The 19891-nt window shown below is 50.9% G+C and overlaps 1 protein-coding gene across 1 annotated transcript in view; it reads left to right on the top strand.

The window, feature by feature from the left end:
- The first annotated feature begins 3122 nt into the window (after nt 1-3122).
- GPC1 (glypican 1) overlaps nt 3123-19891 on the top strand; it is a 187354-nt gene continuing 170585 nt past the window's right edge. Inside the window, exon 1 of the mRNA XM_068954346.1 lies at nt 3123-3515. Coding sequence (XP_068810447.1) covers nt 3359-3515 — 157 coding nt within the window. The 5' untranslated portion in view covers nt 3123-3358. The remainder of the gene's footprint in view (nt 3516-19891) is intronic.

Raw genomic sequence — 19891 nt, 5'->3', positions numbered from 1 at the left:
CAGCACTTTTTGTCGGGGGCTGACAAGAGGTGATCGCCCCAGCAGGATGGATTTTCTGTCTGCCTCTGACTACCCTCCTGGCTGGCTGTGTGCTTTTCTCCTCTGCATTTTGTCTACTCAGCTTGTGCTTTACTTTGTTCTTTCTTTTCTGCCCCAATTCTAGCTCTTTCTGTGAGGTGCCGGACAAGCTTGCGTTCGCTTTTTGCCAAGCTCCGTTCTTTAAATTGAGCGTGTTCAGAAAGTGGATCTGATCTTCAAACGCACACGAAAGAAATGCGGTTTATAATGCACATAAAAACACATTTTCATCATGACGCTTGGAAGGTGTTGATTTCAGTTTGCTTAAAATGTACCCAGCCCAAATCCTGGGTATGCACACACGCCTTGCCAGCGACAGCAGCACACGCAGTCATGCCTCAGGACAGGCTGAAGATTTGCTTGCTTACGATTGTATCCTATAGAGACGCACAGATAGCTGCTGTGTCACACAGCTCATATCGATTATTTTTAAGCTGTCTTCTCATTATATATAATATGCTATATCTAATAAGTTTGTCATTATGATAGTATGCAAACACCTCACAGGCATGGGGTTGGGTAAGAAACACTGTTATCCCCATTCAGCAGGAAAGTCATGTGCTGAAGGTCACTTAATCAAGGAAATTCGTGGTACCTGCAGCTCTGCTTCTTGAGACGGGTTTGGCAACCAGCGGTGCAGTCTGCACTGGTGATTCGTACCCCAGTGCTTCCCCATGGACACAACAGGGTGACTCTGAACGAGCAGAGCGTGTGCTGCCGGCTCTCTGGATTTTATCAGGAATGACCTGACTTTAGTGTCTGTGCTACAGGCAGTGTTGTCCCCCAGCTCGGGGGAGCGAGATGTGTATGAACAAAGAAGATACTTTTGTCCGTAAAATGATCTATAGCTCAGGGGATGGTTCGCAAGGCCAAAAGCCGAGGGTTTCAGTCCCAGTTCTTCCCGTGTCAGCTGCCAACATGTCCGGGCACTCGCCAGCTGTGCGGTCGCGGAGGGCTTTGTTGTGCTGCGAGCTTGGGCACAGCCACGCCGCACTCCCACAAGGTGCTATCAGGCAGAGCCGGGGGCGAGCCCTGGGTGCACCGCAGAGGCAAGGATCCTACCTTGGGCGCGCAGGAGGAAAAGGGAAAATTAGGTACTGCTTGGGCTCCTGTGTCATCTTCCAGAGCAAATAAGAGGTTTGTGACTCTGCCTTTCTGCTCTTTTAAGTGCTCCGGCTCGGCAGTTTGCATTCGTGGAGTTCATTCCCCTCACCAGACCCGAGCAAGAGCGGTATTAGCTCTGTGCTGTAACTGTTTGACTTTCCCTCTGGAACCAGGAGGAGAAACCACGATCCTGGTGTTTCTGTACTCCTAGCAGTATGTATCCTTGCATGGATTCCGCCAATTTTCTGCTGGTTTTCCGCTGTTACTGTAGTGGGTTGAGTAGATGAGAGCTGTGACGTAGCTCTGTAAGGGCTGTATTCAAAGCCTGGGGTAGGGAAAGAGCTCTGACCATAAAATTACAATAAATAACCAGGAATAAGGGCTGAAATAAACTTGTTCCTCGTAATGAACTTAGAAACCTGTTAATATGCGCGGTACTCATGCACTTAGAAAAGAGAGGGTGGGTCAGACTTTACGTCCATCTGTGGCAGATTTTCCCACGTGTTTCCAGAAACAAGACCTTTTTTCCATGCTCTGGAAACCCCCCCGAGGAAGCTTCAAGCTCAGGCACAGCGAGTTGGGGGGAACTGAAAGCCTTGGTGCTAATGAAGTGGGCGACTGGGCTGTCAGTCGCCTCCGTGGGGTTCCTAACCTGTGCATCACTGATACACCTCTGATCAGCCCAGATGTCACTGTGGTCCAAATGGCCAGCTGCCCTGGCACTGGCACTGGCACACGCCATCGGTGCCCTGCACTAGACCGTGGATTTGTTTTTAGGTAGGGCCCTCATAACAGGACCCTCTTAACTCCACGGCCCAACAACGTCTCGCTCAGTGTCAACTCACTATTCTCAGTAAAGTTTCGGAGGGACTTGCAGACTGCTGTGTAGAAGCTGGGGGGAGCTAGCAAACCTGTATCGTGTGCGTGCTGAGGCTGGGCAAGGCTTGGGCATGGACATCCAGAGCCTCGAAGCCCCGTGTGATCTGTAGAAGATGATTTGGGAGATAGCACAGGCTCATATGACTCAGACTTTTTACAGTTTTAGCTACAGTGACATGTCATTTGAGCTCCTGTGATCTCTGTTAGAGAATTTTCCCTCTTTGCAGTCAGGTCCTCTTCATCTCTTAGGTTGCGTCTCATGGGTGACTTAATTAGGAAAAGTTCATAGGAAATCATTAGGCAATTTCACAGGAAAGGAACATCTTTCCTCTTCTCTCCTGCCATCCTTGCCCTCCCCGGGGCTGTTATTTTGCTGTCACTTCTTTCTCCTTCCTCGTTCCTCAGGAGAGCAAGCAGTCCCTGAAGCAGCAAGACGAGCGACCCGGCTTTCCTACGGATTTGCGCACGTCTGAGTGACTTGCCCGAAAGATGCAGTCTCCCATAGAATTTGCTGTTTCGGGGACCCTGCTGTACCTGGGGTGGGGCTTTCTGTGGGGCTTCTCTGATGTCTAGCAGGGTGCAAGCTCACCCAGGAGCCTCGGCCGGGGCGAGCGTGGGCCCTCCATCCGTCGGCAAGCGTCCTCGTTCCTGGCCACGAGCTGGTGGGCTCGCTCGTGGGAGCCCTCCGGAGGTGACCCGCCACGCGGGCGATGCTCGCGGGGACGCGCCGTGCCCGCAGGGGGACGACTCGGCCAGGGCCGCCCCTCTCGGCCCGCACGCGTCTCCGCGGGGCGGGGCGGGGCGGGGCGGACGCTCACCGAGGTCCCCAGGAGCTCCGCTGCTTCCCGCCGAATCACCGTCAAACAACCCAGCAAGCGGCGGCGGGGCGGGGCGGGGCGGGGGCTGCGCCCCGCGCGGGATTGGCGCGGGCGCCGTGATGCCACGTCCGGCGGGGGAAGCCCTGCCTCGCCCCGCGCCCCCGCGCCCCCGCCCGCCCGGCGCGCAGGTGGTGCCGAGCCGCCGCCGCCGCCGCCGCCGCCGCGCACGCCCCGCCCCGCCCCGCCCCGCCCCGCCCGCCCCGGCCCGGCGGCTCGGCAGCCGGCAGCGTCGCGGCGGGGCTGCCCGGGGCATGCAGCCGCGCTAGGAACAAAAGCGCTTCCGCGGGCCGAGAGCGCGGCGGCACTCGCCTGCCCGCCCCGTCCCTGCCGCTGCCGCCGCGCTGCCCGGGCAGCGGCCCCCGCCGCCGCGGGACCTTGGCGTTGCCCTTCGCGCGGCAGGTGGCGGGCAGCGCAGAAGGATGCGTTTCCTCCCGTGGGGACTGTGGCTGCTGTGTGTCGCCTCGCCCCCGGCCCGCGCGGACAGCGGCGGCAAGGCGAGGAGCTGCGCCGAGGTGCGGCAGCTGTATGGGGCCAAGGGCTTCGGGCTCAGCGGCGTGCCCCAGGCCGAGATCTCCGGTGAGTGGCGGGGGCCGGGGCCGGGGCCGGGGCGGGCAGCGCTCGGCGCCGCCGGGGCTCGGGGCATTGTCTGCGCCGGGCGCCGCCGTCCTGCTCCGAGGCTCCTGCTCGGGGGACGGGGGCGAGTGGAGCGGCGCGGGCAGCCTCGGGGCTGGCAGGCGCTGCAAGGCGAGCAGTGGTGGAGGAGGCATGGGTTTGGGGTTTGGGGTTTCTCCTCTCTTCTCACTCTTCTCTTTGCATGGGAGGCAAACCCTGGCACGGTGTTTTTGGCAGTTAGGAATGAAGCGGGGGGGGGGGGAAACGAGCCTGGGTCAGGTGTGTAATGTGTGGAAGGAACCTGGGCAGCCCGTGCCACCACGCGTCCTCTCGCCTTCGCCCACGGAGGGAGAGCGCGCTCTATTTTCTGACAAACAGTAGTAGACTTCCTTTGTCCAAAACCTCTGGAATATCAAAAGAATATCAAGGTCTAGTTCACAGGGTTGTTTTTTTTTTTTTCTTTCCTACAAGCCTGGGGAAAATATGCTATTTTTTATCTTCTTCTTTATTCTTGTCTAAGTTTTGATACACCGACTTGTGACCCATATCTGAGAGCTTTTGCCTCGCTTGTGGGAGCTTCCTCCTCCAGACAAAGCATGAAACATGCAGGCGTACGTGCCAAAGCCAACCTACAGGGACATCCCAGGAAAAATTGCGGTTCGTAGCTCGCATCTGAGCTACAGAATGCCTTATGCTGAATATCTCACAGGGTAGTTTTCCAGGGAAAGCAATTCGTCGTCTGACCCATGAATGGAAAAGACTGAACCGAATAAACGTCTTATAAATGTGAACAAATTAATACTTTCTTTGTCAAGTTGCAACCAAGAGTGAATTTCCAAAATCAAATGAGCAGTCCTTGAAGTTGAACAGTAGAGAATTTTGAAATCATCAGAACATCACTACTAATAGAATAATGATTCGGTTAAGCAAGAAGGTGGCTTTTTATAAATTTGCCTCTAATTATTACAAATGTGAATACATCAGCAGTCATGTGTTTCAGCTAGAAAGTACTGAGAAGACTACATGTTTATGGGTATTAATGGCGGTGGATCAGGTATTGCGTGGAGCAGTAGTACTACAGGAGCAGTTGTGTAGGATCGCGTGAACTGCATACTACAAGTATGGGGTAGCTGTTGCAGGTTATCTGCGAGTAAAACATCTTTTGCCTGCAGATTGCTCAGATGCAATAAGAGGTAACTGCGAACGTCAAGGTTTTGAGGAGCCGCAAGTCTTGTTTCCGAAGTGCTACTAGTGTGTATGTTGGCGGCCTTAAGCTAGGGGTAGTGAAAACTATAGTATCAAGCTGGGCATCTTTCACACTGTAAGCAGGGGGGAAACTGCCTGGATACGTGTTATAAAAACGTGAGGAATACCACATGGAAAATGCTTGAGGGAGAAGTTTCCACATTTGAAAAATGTGCTGCTGGAAATATTACACACTTGGTATTTGAAACAGCTAACAGACTTAGATTTTTGTTGGTAATTATCACGTGAAACTTCTAACTGATAAGTATTTGGGAATGCCCTTTTCTATTGCTGTAGCACTTATCCCATACGGGGAAAACTGCATGTTGATCGATACGCTTTATTATGGAAAATTTCTGAGGCTGACAGTAAAGGGTGGTGTTGTCAGGTGTACTTGCTAGCTGTTGTGCAGGTTAGAGCAGAAGTCAATGCTAGTTTCCGTGTCCCCCAAAGGGAGGCTCTCAAGACCTTCCTGCAGAATTCCCCCCTCACAAGTACAATATTGCACAGTATTGTAATTTTCAGCGTGCTTTTGAGATGTTCAGCCATCGCTTAAAAGCTAGTTTCAGCGGATTTAGTTAAGCGTGCTGACTGTGGGAGCTGTAACCTGTGTGATGGGAGTCTTGTCAGATTAGATGGGATTGGCGCCTATAAACGTCTACGTATCCACCAACAACAATTTTTGATTAAGTTTAAAAAAAACGCTGAGGATGCTGGTTCAGGGCTGGACCTGTGCTGGGGTCTCCTGAAGCTGGTCATCCCCCTGCGGCCGGTGGAGGTGCGAGCCGCCCCAAGTGCCTCCAGCTTTTGTGTCTTATTTTGAGCCCTCTGGAGGCAGCACCCCTTCACGTTCGTCCTCTCCGTGAGGATCTTGGTCTTCCCATTGCTGGTGACGGACGTCCTTTGAGTCCTGGGGCTATGCTCCAAGAGTGCTGTTGTGCTCCCACGGTGGCTCTGGGTGCTGCCAGGAGGGAGCAGCCAGCTCATGGGCCTGGCGTCTGGACCTCTTCCCCCCCCTTCAAAAAAACATGTCCTCCGCTCTAGTAGCATGGGCTCTGATGCACCCCGAAACGGCTGTGTGTGTTGGGTTTCGCACGTTTACAGCACACACTGCACCTTCTGATCTGTGTTCTTTGTTACGATTTAAGAGGATTATGACTAATATAAAGTCTCCACAGCTCAGCAGAAGGTGGCGGCTGCTTCTGACTGCTCAGCTGGGTTAGATCAGCAGTCGCGCGGTTCCTGTTATTAGCTGGCAAGGAGATAGGGATCTGATGCAGGGATAAACTCTCAGCCCGTCAGATTGCTCAAGAAACACCAAGAAAGGGGTTCCTGGTTTTCTTGCTGATGTTTGTACGGTGCCTATAACACGTTGGAGCACTCTAGATGTGTGAGTAGCTGTTATTAAATGGGGTTAGGGAAAACGCAAGGTGTTATATCTCGTCCCGTTGAAGTCAATGGGAAAATTCCCAAACACGAAAGCAGCATCTGCTCACGTTAGTAATCCCGACAAGCACGTGCACACTTGGCTTCATAGGTGAAGGTCTGCCAAGAGGAAAGTTTCAAATGCTGACGGAGATACTCCCTACCCTTTGGGTATGGGAAAATGATGGCCTTGGCTTCCTTAAGACGTACCGAGTTGAGCAAAGGGTTCCTGTGTGTTAGGGAGTGCTGCAGCTTCTGGTTGGATGACCCTCTTCCCCTTTCTGTGATCCCATACAAAATATGGGATCCCTTGTGGAGGGGGAAAAAAGAGTGAAGCTCCTGCAGAAAACATTGTGCTTCACGGGGACACGTCCAGGTTTGTCCACTGGCCGGACGGCGTGGCTTGGGATGACTGACATCCGATGGGTGACCCCTCCCAGCGGCTTGAGCAGAGATGGTTTCCTCGCTTGCTGGAGGAGGCTTGTGAGTTCTGCTTGCCATGGCTAGGCTTGGAACTTGCTTGCCGTCTAGGCTAGGCTTCTGCTTGTTTATCTCCAAGGTGTAACCTTCCTTGACTGGCTTCCTCTCTGGCTTGACATGGGAGATGGGCGTAACGCAGGAGAAGCAGAGCAGGGCGCAGAGTAAAGGCAGCCGGACTTTGCCGGGCAGTGTCACTGCTCATCTGGTTGCCTGTGTCAAGCACGTGCTTTGCTGGCTGCTTAGCTGAAAGGAATCAGAACCGTTTGTTTTCATCTCCCAGTCCTTTTGGGCTACCTAACCCTGCTTTGTAAGGGAAACGTTGTCAAGGGCGTGTATTAAATAGTCGTTGGAGAAGAGCTAGCCGGGGAAAGAGCAGGCCTGGCAATTTCGCCTTGGTAGAGAGCTGGACTTGGTGAGGCTCTCGGAGTCCAGACAGGGTAATGAAACCCAATTTTGGAGGGCGTTTTAAGTTCCAGCAGTTGCAGTGTACAAGGCGTAAATACAAAGATGGGCAAAACTGCATCGGTGGTCTTAAAAAGAAGAATCTGGGGCTCCTTATCTCCCTGGGACAGATCTTTACTGCTTGAGTTAAAGGGGAGCCTCCGTTGCTCCAGCACTCTTGGAGGTTGTTGTTGTATTTGGTTTGTAACTACGAAATGCAGATGTGATTTCTCAAGGGCAGCTAGATGGTGAACTCCTGAATGCAATATCAACCTGTTTATGCTGATGAATTTAAGGGCAAATTGGAGTGTCCTTTGTAGCCTGCTTGGTTTAGAGGGCCATTTTTAATGAAACCAAGCACGTTGACTGGTGCCTCTTCTCCGTCTGGCAAGTATATTGGTGCAAATGCTAGAGTAGGCCTTGCTTGAACTGTATCTCTCCATATCAGCTTAAATTAAAATCTGTATTCATATAAATATGCATATTTTACACATTGTGATTGTTCTCTTATTTTCTGAATGCAAAACGTGCACATAAAACAATTATGAACATTTCATTTATGGAGAAAAATGGGCTCCCTCTAGTGGTTAATTACAGGACCTACTTGTAGACTTGGATGAGCATCTATCCTGGTGGACTGAGTGCTTCTCTAATTTGTTTTGAAATCTGGAAAGCTCTATACTTAGCTGTTCTTTGGGTTTTGGCTTTCTGGAGTTTTTGTTGTTGTTTAGAGAATCTGTCTTTCTGTCACTGTGATACGGATGACTAAGCTCTCACCACATAATTATCCTTATCAGCTGTGTCTGACAAAACTATTTCAACAGCTTCTTTTGTTGGTGAAGCAAAACATGATTAAGCCCGATATTTTCTCTTCCTGAAAAATTTGCATTTGCGCGTAGCTGGAGACCTCCCTGCCATTTGAAGCTCTGGAGCTCACCTCGCCTCACCTTTTTGTGTTACTGCCCTCCAACTGCCCTGCTTTGTGTAACAGCAAAGGCCAGCCTCTAGGTCAGCCTCTAGGTCAGCCTCTAGGTAGGCAGGAGGTGTCTGATGGGAGCTGTGGGGCTTTTGGCAGGGACCACCAAACAGTTGGTTTAATGTTCTGTTGCTTTCACTACAATTATCTCCCATGGCTGGGACTGGATAGATGGGTGCCTCTGGGTAATTTCAGTAATTAAGTGGGCTTTGACGACTTCTCCAAAAGGGGGAGCGGGGAGGTGAGCTGCAAACTCGGTCATCAAAAGCGTGTATTTGGAGCGGGAAGTTTTATTTTGCTCGCAAGTGGAGAGCGTGGAGCACCTGCCCACTGGCATGGGGTCTGTCCCCACCTGCTGCTGGCTGTTGGGCTCGTGGGGTGGGTGTGAATGGCTTCTATTGCAGTGTCCTATTGCGATAGGCACAGTATAGCAAGTAGTAAAAGCTCGGCGAAAGGGAGGCCACCATTGCGGAGAGCCTCTGGTCTGAGGATCGGTCCCGACCCTGCTGTCCGCTGCAGCCTCTGCGCTGTGGGGCTGGGGCCAGTGCCACGGTTTCAGTCTCTGATGGTGTTGCTGGGGGTCAGGCGTTACCGTGCTGCCGGCTCAGGTGTGGGTGGTGTGAAGTGAGCAACAGGGTAGGAGGGAGGGGGACTGGCAGTTGTTGATGTGGGGACAGCATTTGTATCAACTTTTAGCACTGACCTGGAAAAACTGGCTGGGGATTTTGAGGAAAATGAGGGAAGTAGACATGCCAGTTGTGTGCAGATCTGCAGGCTTCTTAGGAAAACTGGCTTGAACTGCTGCTGCCGCTGCCCTGGCTCCTGCGGAGCACAACGTTCTGCTTTATATTGGGTTTGGCCATCTTTGTGCCGTGTGGTGTTTTGGTGTGCGTGTAGCAGGCAGGCAGCCTTACAGAGGAGTGGTGACAAGAAAGAGTTGCATTCGGACATTCAGTCGGGCTCTGCTGACGTACGTAATGGGGCACGCATTGCCACCGCGCGGGTTTTGCTTTCCCGCAAGCAGCGTGCAAGATAGTACATGTGCACGTTGCTCCTACTCGGAGGAGCCCTGCTGGAAGCCCCTGCAGAGAGTTGTCTTCGCAGTGGGCCTCGCCGTGGTGATGGCAGGGGTCTGCGGGCGGCCACGCCGCCAGCATCTACTGCCCAGCGTGCTCTGCAGCTGCTGGCATGAACCAGCCAGGCGTAGCTCTGAGTGCCTTGGCTATTTGCAGGGGTCCTCTCGTATCTCCATGAGTGCTCTGCGCTACAGAGTGCACATAGCAAACACAGTCACCTTTTCTGCTTTTCACATGGCAAGGTGTCTCTGAAGCAGGGTATAAATCCACAGATGTGCTGGAAGTGTTGCATCTGGTAGCATGGCAGTAAAGCTTAAAGGAGGCCACTTGATGCTGACTTTCATCCACCCCTTCTTAACTTTGTGCCTACGTTGAATCTCTCTTTCTGCAAATCCAAAGCAAGTTCCTCTTTGTTTCCGCCTGTACAAGTTAGATCAGAGTCAGGATGTTTTTTTTTTTCTAGTGCTTCTCCTGCAAACGCTTGCTGCTGAGCACAGCTGTGAGGAGGAAAGAGGAGCGGTCCAGTGGGCAGCATGGTGGAGCAGATGCTGTGCCTGTTCACGTGAAGTGGAGCAAATCGGGGAGTCTCTTCGTCTTCACGTCCCCCTGGAAAAAGTCGCATTCCCCATTCCCTGTCTATCTGAGGACTGATCGTATCTCCCCAGCGGCTGGGAGGATAACTGTGCCCTGTCACTGTAAAAGCCTGCAGGAAGCCTAGTAGCCTACGCTTGAAGGTTCTTCTGTTGCCTCTTGGTTTGTTTGCAGAAATTTGCCTTAGTTGCAGTTGTACGAGGACATTTCCCCTCAAAGTTACCAAAAAATAAATGAAGGTCACAACTCTGTGAAAGCCAGGATTTTCCTTCCTTTCCTATTACATGGGAAGGACAGACTGCCCTCTCCCGTCATGTCTATATACTCTGACACCTCGCTGCTGAGAATATGTTAAGTCCATGACAGGTGAAACCTGTCTTCAAGTAACATTTGATTCCCAGGGAATCAGGTTACTTCCGTTGCCAGATTCAGTTCTGCAAAAAATAATGAAGCTTTAAACTGTAGACACTTAAAATGCTTGCCTATACATGACCCAGCTGTGAGCTGGGTCAGAGGCTTCTGCCCAATAGTGTGCTCCTGTTTTTACTGGAATTTTTGAGACATGGAAAACTTCTTTCTTTTTCCTATGATTTGAGTACGCAGACTGTGCTGTGTGGCAGTTGTTCGCAATGCTCTAGCTCTGTGTTTTAGAAAATACATTAATCACAATTGTGTTGACTGTACAGAGCTTATGAAACTAACTTAATTTTTTGTGCCTTTTCCTATATAATGCAGCATGAATCAAAAGTGCAGAATTACCCAGCTGTTATGAACTTCTATGCTAGCAGCAGGAGTAAAACCATTTTTTAAAAAAGTGCCATGCGTTCTTCTGAAGTATTTACTGTGGTTTCAAAGACCAACAAGATAGTACTTCTGCACACACACAAACTTTTGTGTGACTAAAATGCAAATACTGTATGACAAATAGTTTTGGCTGGCAAAAAAGTTGGTATTTTATAGGACTGTAAAACTCTACAGTATAATTTGGTTGGAGTGCTTCTCAGAGCTCTGGTTTTACCTAAGTCAAAAGCCAGTTATATTTTCTTTTGGCTATCAGTTTTTTTCATAAATAAAAGTGCTGTCAGAAACTTAAGGTTAATTTTCCTTTTTTTTTTTTTTTAACTATAGATTTAAAAAAAAGAGGCTGCTTCAGTCCCTTTTGTTCTCAGTTCATGTTGTTGCAGCAAAGCGTGCAGTGGTTCAATTGTGTAATTTGGTTGTAAAGCGAGGGCCAAGCGTAGCGGAGAGGGAATTTTGTACAAGTGGCAAAGCAGGGCCACTCTCTTAGTGTCCTTGCTGCTTCTAGCCGCCTGGCCAGTGAAGCCGGGGGTGGAAGCGGGGCGTGTTGATCGTCCGCGGGTCTGGTGGAGGAGACCTGCCTCCTGCTCCCAGTCTGGGTGCAGGCTTTCCCTGTGAACGTGGAGCAGCCACTTTGCCTCTGTGTTTGCAGCTCAGTGTCCTCTCCTGTAAGCATTACATTGGGACGTGATAGCTCGAGTAACTCGTGGGAAGTTTGCTTTATTAGACTGTAGATCAAGTCCCTAAATGGAAGAGCCTTAGCAGAGGGAAGCGCTGCTCTTCCCTGCTGTAGCTGCTCGGCTGCACACAGCTGCGCAAGTTTAAAGCAGTTGTATAACCAGTTTCTGTTTTACAAACATCTGCTTGGCTTTGTGACAGAATACCAGACAAGCCCTGCAAAAAAAACTCTCTCCCCCTTTCATTTGTGGGAGGTCTCATAGAGGCCTCGACGCGGAGGGGGAAGGAGGCTGGTGTTTTTATTGCAGAGGCTCTGTAAGGCCAAACCAGAGCTCGAAACCCCTCTGCTGCGGGTTTGGGGGGCGGGTTGCACAAGGGTGGGAACCCGTGAGCAGTGGTCCTGCCGCAGTCTCCCTGTGCCCCGTCCTGCCCGGCGCTGGGAGATGCAGCACCGTCCTGGCCGCCTGTGTGCTGCAGTGTGCTTGGAGGGGCGGCGGGAGGGCCCACGGGTGTGGAGCGCCCACGGCCTTCCTGTTTGCCGTCCTCCTTTCGCCCGCTGCTAGCGTGAATGCGTTTGAGCCCAGATCTGCCAAAAGTGGTACGGCAGTGTGTACGGGTATGCGTGAGTCTTCATAACCCAACAGGTAGCGGTGTCCCTGCTCCAGCGCGAGAGCAGGGGAAGCCCCTCGTCCGGCAGTGTCACCAGGGAGCTGCTCCCTCCAGGCCACCCTGCTGGTGCGGCGCTGTCATCCCTGGGCCGCCCGTGCTCCCTCTACTAACCTGTGACCATATGACGTGATGAGTTGCAGAGTATGGGAGGGGTTAGCCAAACTGTGCTAGCAAATAGCCCATTTTGGTGACAGCCACCCGCACCAGGCGGGCCAGGGGCCTGCTCATGGCTTCTCTCCGTAAAGCCTCACAGCCCCTTCTCGCCCTGTGACCCATTGCAAGTTTGGTCGGCACCCCAAGGGCGAGCACTGGCAGGAGTGTGGCAGGCATCTGTTGGGCTTGTGGTGGAGGGGAGCCCGTGTGCTGGTGGCAGGCTGCTCGCCTGCCCTGTTGTGGTGATGCACGTAGCTATTACGCTTTAGGAGATACCCGAGTTCTGGGTTTTGGCCAGGTGCCCTGCGCTCAGACACGCCCCTGCCGTGCACCTGGCACGTGCAGGGTGATACCTGTGCTTCGATGTGGCACGCGCTGGCGTGCAATAGCGTGCAGGGGTGATGTGGCTCATCCCGGTCTGAAGAGCAGCCTCTGTCGCTTCGCCTGCAGCGTGGGTGCAAAGGTGCCTTTCACGTCGGGAACAACTTGTGCCTGAAACGGTAGTGGCGACGTGACTGTTCCCGGCTGTGGCTGGCTGGGGGATGCGACACGTGTGTTTAAGGCTTGCTCTCTCCCCCTGTGCTCCTGCAGCAGTGCCGGTCCCGCAGCGGGCTGCCCCGTCCTGGGCAGGAGGGCAGCAGCAGCTGGAGCTGCGCCTGCGGGTGCCGCCCCGCTCAGCTGGGCTTCGTTTAAAGTCTCTGACGTGTCCCTGCTGCGCAAGGGCTCTCGCATCGCGATCGCTGCCTGCCGCCGCGTGGACTGATCTTGCCCCTCTGTGGGCCAGTACTTTCAGGGGAAGCCTAAAATCAATGTCAAGGGCGCTTTTGGAGGGCTAATTAAAATGAAATTTCTGTCCGTAGATCTTCACAGGTGCTAGCAAATATAAATAAGCAAAGATTATGCTGTGACTTTGCTCTTGGTAAAATAAACAGAGAGCGAAGGCTTTCAGATGCAGGGCACGTGGCAATTTTAACCCGGGAAAGAACGCCGCTGTGTTTAACGAGGCAGTATCATTTGCCATGGGATCCCGGGGCAGCTGTCTGGGGGCTTGAGTTGCGTCTCCATAAGTAATGCCGCAGTTTGCTTTGCCCTGGTGTAGTCTTCTGTCATGAGCATAAATTAAATGTTTTTCAGTGTTTTCCTGTTACCATCTGTGACAGGGTTTAGGTCTAAAAGGCCTAAATATATGTGCTGGTGTATGTGTATCCAGCATCATGATATGCTATATTACCCTGCTATCGCCAATATATTCTGGTTATATTGTGAAGTCTGGTCTGGCTATCTCTTTTTGCCAGCTAGAGCAAAAGGCGTCTGAAATCCCCCTGCCTGGTTTTCTTTACCACAGCAGTGACGTCTCTGAAACTCTCCTGGGCCTCAGTGTGTGGTGAACGTCTAGGAGTGGTATGCAAAGAGTACGTTTCTGTGTTATTTTGCGAACTGAAGGATGTGGGGGTTGTATGGTTAAAATGCACAAAAATACAAAAATCAGTTAAAGAAAACAAACTATTTGCATGCTTTATGTAAAAACAAAAACAAACAAACAAAAAAGGTGAGGTGATTATACCCGCCTTGTGCTCGGCGCTTGTGAGATTGCATCTGGAGCGCTGCGTCCAGTTTTGGGCTACCATGTTCAAGAAAGACATGGCCCTACTGGAGCGAGTCCAGAGGAGACCACCAAGAGGGTCAGAGTGCTGAAGTACACAATACGTAGGGAGAAACTGTGAAAATTGGGTTTGTTGGGCATTAAGAAGAGAAGGCTGGGGAAATCCCATTGCTGTCTATGATGGGAATGGAGGAAACAGGGCTGGGCTCAGGAGCGCGTGGGGACCGGATAGGGACGACAGTCACGAGTTAGAACAGGGGAATTTCTACTTGGATATGTAGGAGAAACTCTTTCAGCATGAGGGTGATCAAACACTGGAGCGGAGGCCCAGGAAGGTGGTAGGATCTCCATCCTTGAAGATATTAGAAGTTTGAGAGGACAGGGGTTTAGCTGGCCCTGCTTTGAGCACTAGGTGCACTAGGTTGCACTAGGTGACTAGCGAGGGCCCTTCTGGCTTAAACTGTTCTGCGATTCTGTGAAAATGTCGCATTTGTGCCGTACGCTGGCAGGTGGGGGGTATGCGTAGGCAAAGCTTCATCCTTAATGAACGTCTTGGGAGGAGCAGAGGTGAAAGGCGATCCTTCCAGTATTACCATGCAATGTTTGTATTTTCTGAATTTACTGGTTAGTTTATGAAATACGGCCTCTAGTGAAAATCAAAGAGGAGAAGCAGTGCTCTCATCTGTGAGGCAAAACCTGTGCTGGTGCTCTAGAGATCCAAGTTCAATTTTCTGCTCTGGCACACGTCTGGCATGACCTTGGGCAAGTTGCTTAATCTGTCTGTATTTCCAACCCCCATCTGTGCATTCCTGTCTTTAAATGATAATATTTTGGTTTTATGATTTATCTGTAAATTATAAAGTCTTGGAGTACTATATCTCACTATTTCGCTATACAGTGCTTGGCACAGTGGGACCATAAATCTTCATCAGTCCCATGATACGTGAATAATAAACAGTAACAGCATAATTTAGGGCCACGTTGTGCCTCTGTTATTTGTGACGGGTAAAGGCAGGGTTTTTTTGTTGATTAAAACGCTATGCTGTTCAACCTAACAAAGATGCATGGGCCTTGCTGAACAGGTTTTATGAGCCTGTTGTTGGCTTGTTTATTTTATTGTTTTGTTTCATCATTAGTTATTGACTGCAAGTATCTAAACAGTTTACTTAGGTCAGGGAATAATAAATTCCTTTAATCTGCATCTCTTTCACTTCTTTAATTATTTTTAACTCATTACTTAGTGTCTAGTTCAATGGATAGTGAACTGTGTTCACCGCAAGATGGACAAGAGTTGGGCTGCTGAGTGAAAAATGTATGACTAGGGACAAATAAAACTGGATTCTCCAGTTCTGTTGAAGATAGAAACCAAAATTGCAGAGATGCAGGCATTTAAGTTTAGGTTAGATTCAAGGCTAGCTGGTAGGTGTTCAGCTTTTACCTTTGCAGTCTTGAATGTAGGTTAATGTTTCAGTTGGTTCTAGGCTTGGAATTGCACTACATCTGTTTTTATTTTTGGACGGTTAGGAAACCAGTGACCGCTATGTAGCCAGCTATTTTTACCTTGATTATAAGATAGTGTCTAATAAAATACAAAAAAAAGTAGTAGAGTGCTAATTATTACAGATACCAGAGTTGCAAATGTAAAGGCTAATACTTACAGTACTAAACTACTTCTTGCAAAGTGTTCAGCGTGTTCAGACCTCCCAAGTCCAGATAGAGGTGGGGAATAAATAATTCCATCGAGGGTGCTGTGGTCTCCAGTGCCATGCTGTCGAGCGTGTGGCATGTGTTTATAGACTAGCCAGTTCTCTACTGTTGCTTCGGTCTGTGATTTTTTTGTTTGTTTGTTTTTTGTTTTTTGTCGTCTTTTCACCATGAAAGCGTGGGTGAGGTAGCCCTGGCAGACGCTGGCCACGTTGCACTAACGAAGGGCTGTTGGGTCACAGCTTGGGAGGCTGCTGCCGGCCCAGCCAAGTCCATGTGGATCCGCGTTGCCCCCATCGTTTTGTTTTTGCATTGGTAGCTCGGTGCATTCCGCTATGTGCTCTGTAGCAGGAATCGGAATATAACAGTACGTGCTTAAGCACCTTGCTGGTGTATGTTAAGCCTTCTTCCTGAGACTATGCTGCGTGGAAGGCTAGACAGCGGAAGCTGCAGCAGACTAACGCAACGGGGAGCGGAGCAGTAGTTCGGAGTCGGTGGTCAACAGAAAAGGGAACAATGGCCGGTGCGTCCATCGCTGCCCGCTCGCGTGTGCTGGCAGGCTGGCTTGGACCAGTCCTGCAGCTATCCATGCAAAAATCTGAAAGAGGAAAAACACTATCAAAGCTTTCCCTTATCACTGTGGCTAAGACGCCGAAGCAGATCGTGAAGCCTGCAAACACAGTTGCTCTCAGTAGAAACATAATTTTCCTATCAGTGTATTATCAGCTTTTTCAACGGGAGTGAAGTAAAGAGAATAGAGAGAGATTTCAGTGGGAAATGGTACCAAGTGGCTTCAAAGTGGCTGGCAGCCTTTGATGGAAAGGTTGAGTATGGCTATATGTCAAAGACTGGTGTTGAAGTGGTGTTACAGGTGAGCTACTGTCTTCTGCTCGGTCATCAAGCTCTTACTGCCTGCCCGTTCTCAGCACCAGTCGAATGCAGTGCACTTTCTCGCAAAATAACCGTGGGGGGAGATCCCGCGTGTCTGAGCATACTAAGCTGCTCCTCTGGAGGTGCCTTCCCACTCCTAGGGAAGGAGCTGTTCTTTGCACAGTGTCCCCCACAGAAGTCCTCTTAACATGGATGACATTACCCACATTTGTAGAAAGAGAAAATGACACTTGCCAAGCTTGCAAATCACAGTTGTGTTTCTGTCAGCTTTGGCAGTTACATGGCTTCTGGTAACGCTAATGAAGACAATCTGCTTTTAATTTAAAATCTTCCCTGAAGAAAGGAATAGTTGGCAGTCGAGGGGTTTCGGCTGTGTCCTTACGTGAAACTTCTTTTTCCTTATTTTCTATGGTTTGTTTTAGCCAAGGAGAAACCGTTAATTAAAACTATTCCTAAAGTAGGCAAACATGCAGGCGTGTACTTAGACAACAGCTACCTGTGCCGGTTCTGCAGTCAACCACCTCTTTGTCTCCATTTGATGAGCAATTCTAATTAACCAAATAAAAACACTGCTTACCTTGCACTTAACTCAGCATGCTTGCTGCTTCTCATATGATTGAGAGGCAGAAGATGCAGGGGGAATTTAGGTGACTTATTTACTCAGCAAGGCCAAGGTGGCCAAAGCAGCAGCAGGGAAAAATACCCCTGAGAAGCCTCCGCTTGCGGAGCAGCTTCTCCTGGCTGCAGCAGGCCGGCAGGAGCCGCCAGGGCTGCAGCCTCTCGGAAAGGCTCGCTCGGAGCTCTGCCGCCCGCGAGGACAACGAAGGAACGGGGGAAGACGGCATTGCTTGTGTCACACTTGAATCTAGGTGTTCCTTGGGGGTTATTTTTGGAATTCGGAAGGTACTGGGCCAAACCATAGCTCCGTCCAGCCTAATTTTGTCTTGCACGGGGGCCTAACAGTAAGTGCTCGGAGAAGGGCGTATGGAAAGTGTCTGTACGCAAAGCAGCATGTCCGACGTGCAGGTGTGCGGGACGCCGGCACAGGTCTGCAGCAGGATCTCCCAGAGCTGTTCGTGCTACCCGCGTGTCGCCACCACGTGCTTTGGCCTGGGATCCCCCCAAATCGTTTGCAGTAGTCAGAGCTGCAGACAGGCGCTGTGCCACGGCAGTCTGTGCTCCCGCTGCACGTGGTTGGGGCGCCTCTGCCGCTGCAGAAATGGGGAGCTGGGGGTGGAGGGCTCCAAAAACGTCCTATCAAGTGGAAAAGCATGAGCCGCAGACTGCCTGGTCAGTGCCCGTTACGATCCAGGTGCAGTGTTTTGGTAGATCCTCTTTGACAAGGCATCCCAGGCTGCAGCCTCTCAGCCAGCACCTACAACTATACTTTTTTTCTTGTAACAATATAAAGAGTCAAAATTGTCTTCATAGTTCTAGGGGAACCAAAGTAAAATCTGTAGTTGTCTGGATGGCGCTACTCAGTAACCAGGATGTATTTGCTTCAGAAGAGTGTGCAGTGCTAGCTGATGAAAGCGTTTTGCACTTGATGGGGTTGTAATAGCTTTGCGAGTGCAGCGTTTTGTGAGTGTGGAGAGGAGCGGTTTGGTGATTTGAAATATTTGTTCCTTTTTTTTCCCCTTCCTGTCACAAACCAAAAATGGCCCAAGCTGTTAGGCCTGTAGCTTATTACTCCTTCACAGCAATGCCTGCTCAGAAAGGGGTGGGGAGCTAATGAAAGTGCTCGTTCAGGCTGAGACAGAGCATTGCCAACCTATGCTATAATATAAGGAATTATAAGCTAGTATCTGGAGCAGGTTTTTCTACCTGAAGTTTGGATGCCCGAGGGGAGTCGTGTTCACAGTGCTGGTGGCAGAGCGGCTGGTACGAGTGGCCCAGGGTACAGCGGTCGCAGACAGCTGGAGCAGGACAGCACTGTGACCCCAGTCCTGGTCTTGGTGCCGCCTCTGCAACGATTTGGCTTGGTATTTGGAAACCTAGTCTCCTGCTCCATCCCTCACTTAAATCTATGATGTCAGTCTAAAAGCAGAACCGTGTTTATAGTGGACTGTTGCATGAAGAGTTTGCATTGGAAACGAGCTACAGGAGGAGCCACTGTGGTGAGAGGCGCTACATGGGATGCACGCTTGTGCTGCCCTGGTAGGGGGCGTGCAGTGGCCTCTTCTGGGCTTGAAAACGTGAGCGCTAGGAGTGGTGGAAAGATGGTTTCTAATCGCAAGGTCATCTGAGGTAATCGAAAAGCACTGTGCTGTCCTGTGGAAATGCCGTGGTCCTCTTCCCGGTGGTAGTCCTGCTCTGAGTCGCTGCTGCGTACTGCTGTGAAGTTGTTTAAACAAAGTTCACAACCACAGCAGGGCTGTGTTGTGTCCACAGGCCGGTTGCATCTTTCTTGGTGACCTGGGTAGGGGGGGGAATGTCTTACAGATGGAGAAAATGTATTCTTGTGAAGAGTTGATGATGGGCTGCTTCTTAGCAGAGGAGGTCTGTCTGTTTTTGGGGGGCTTCTCCTGAGCAGAGAAGGCTTTTTTCCTGTGTTGGTTTTTTTGTTTGTTGAAAAAGTTTCTGTAGTTGCATGCCCAATTGACATGCAGTTACCACACGCAAATGGTAGTAGTGAATGCAGATGGCTATAGTTGCCCACAGTGGTTTCTGCAGTAATCACACATGCAACACATCAGGTTGGGCATAAAAATTGGCATGTGCTGGGTCATCTGTTTTCTTGTGATCACTGTGTTCGAATGTGCTTGCAACGCCCATCCTCTGCAAACCGAACTTCCCTAGCATCCCTAGTGGGCTCTGCCTACTACACTGATGCAATGCTTTTTAGACTTTAAAGTGGGCGCAAAGAATGTGAGCACGGTGAAGACAGCCCTAATCTGAATTCTCTTTGCAATGCCCAGCACACTGGGCTGTGGATTTCCACCTAACCGGAAGCAGGGCTCTGGGGCTCCCAGTGATTTCTGATGTCCGTACGCAGTGTCTGGTTGGCCCTCGCAGGTGTGTCGGAGGTCTTGGCGCCCAGCAGTTGCTGCTTGGGAGTGTAAGAAATGCCTCACTGGGTCAGATAGATGGTCTGTCCATCTCGGTGATAGGAGAGGAGGGGTGTTTAGGGTGTTTGGGAAGAGAGCGTGGCCCTGGCACCATCCTGTGGTCCCTCCCTTTGCGCTCCCCACACTGACAGCTACTGAAGTGAGGATGTCAGGGTGCATCTCTTCCCAGTCCTTCACCGACTTGTGATCCATTAATTTGCCTGATCCCTTTTCAGACCTGCTGGACACTGTCCACCTCTGCAACGTGCTGTGGCAGCAAGCTCCAGAAGCTCACACCTGCTGTGCCGAGCAGCACTCTTTATCCGTTTTAAATAGATAGTTTGTGAGCTTGCATAGCTCTTCCTTTGGCTCATCTGGCCAGCTGAATGCAGAGATGGGCTATATGCCGCAGCCCGAATGCTGCGGAGGAGCCGCCCTCAGGAGACCACTCAAGGTGTGGGGAAGCTGTCGCACCCCCCATTTCCCAAGGGACAACATCAGGTGGCTGCAGCAGGGTGACTCGGAGAGGGAAACGGAGCTGCTTGGAGCAATGTGGGGACCGG

This window comes from Struthio camelus, chromosome 9, assembly GCF_040807025.1.
Source record: "Struthio camelus isolate bStrCam1 chromosome 9, bStrCam1.hap1, whole genome shotgun sequence".
NCBI lineage: Eukaryota > Metazoa > Chordata > Aves > Struthioniformes > Struthionidae > Struthio > Struthio camelus.
This window is presented reverse-complemented; position numbering and strand designations above follow the sequence as displayed.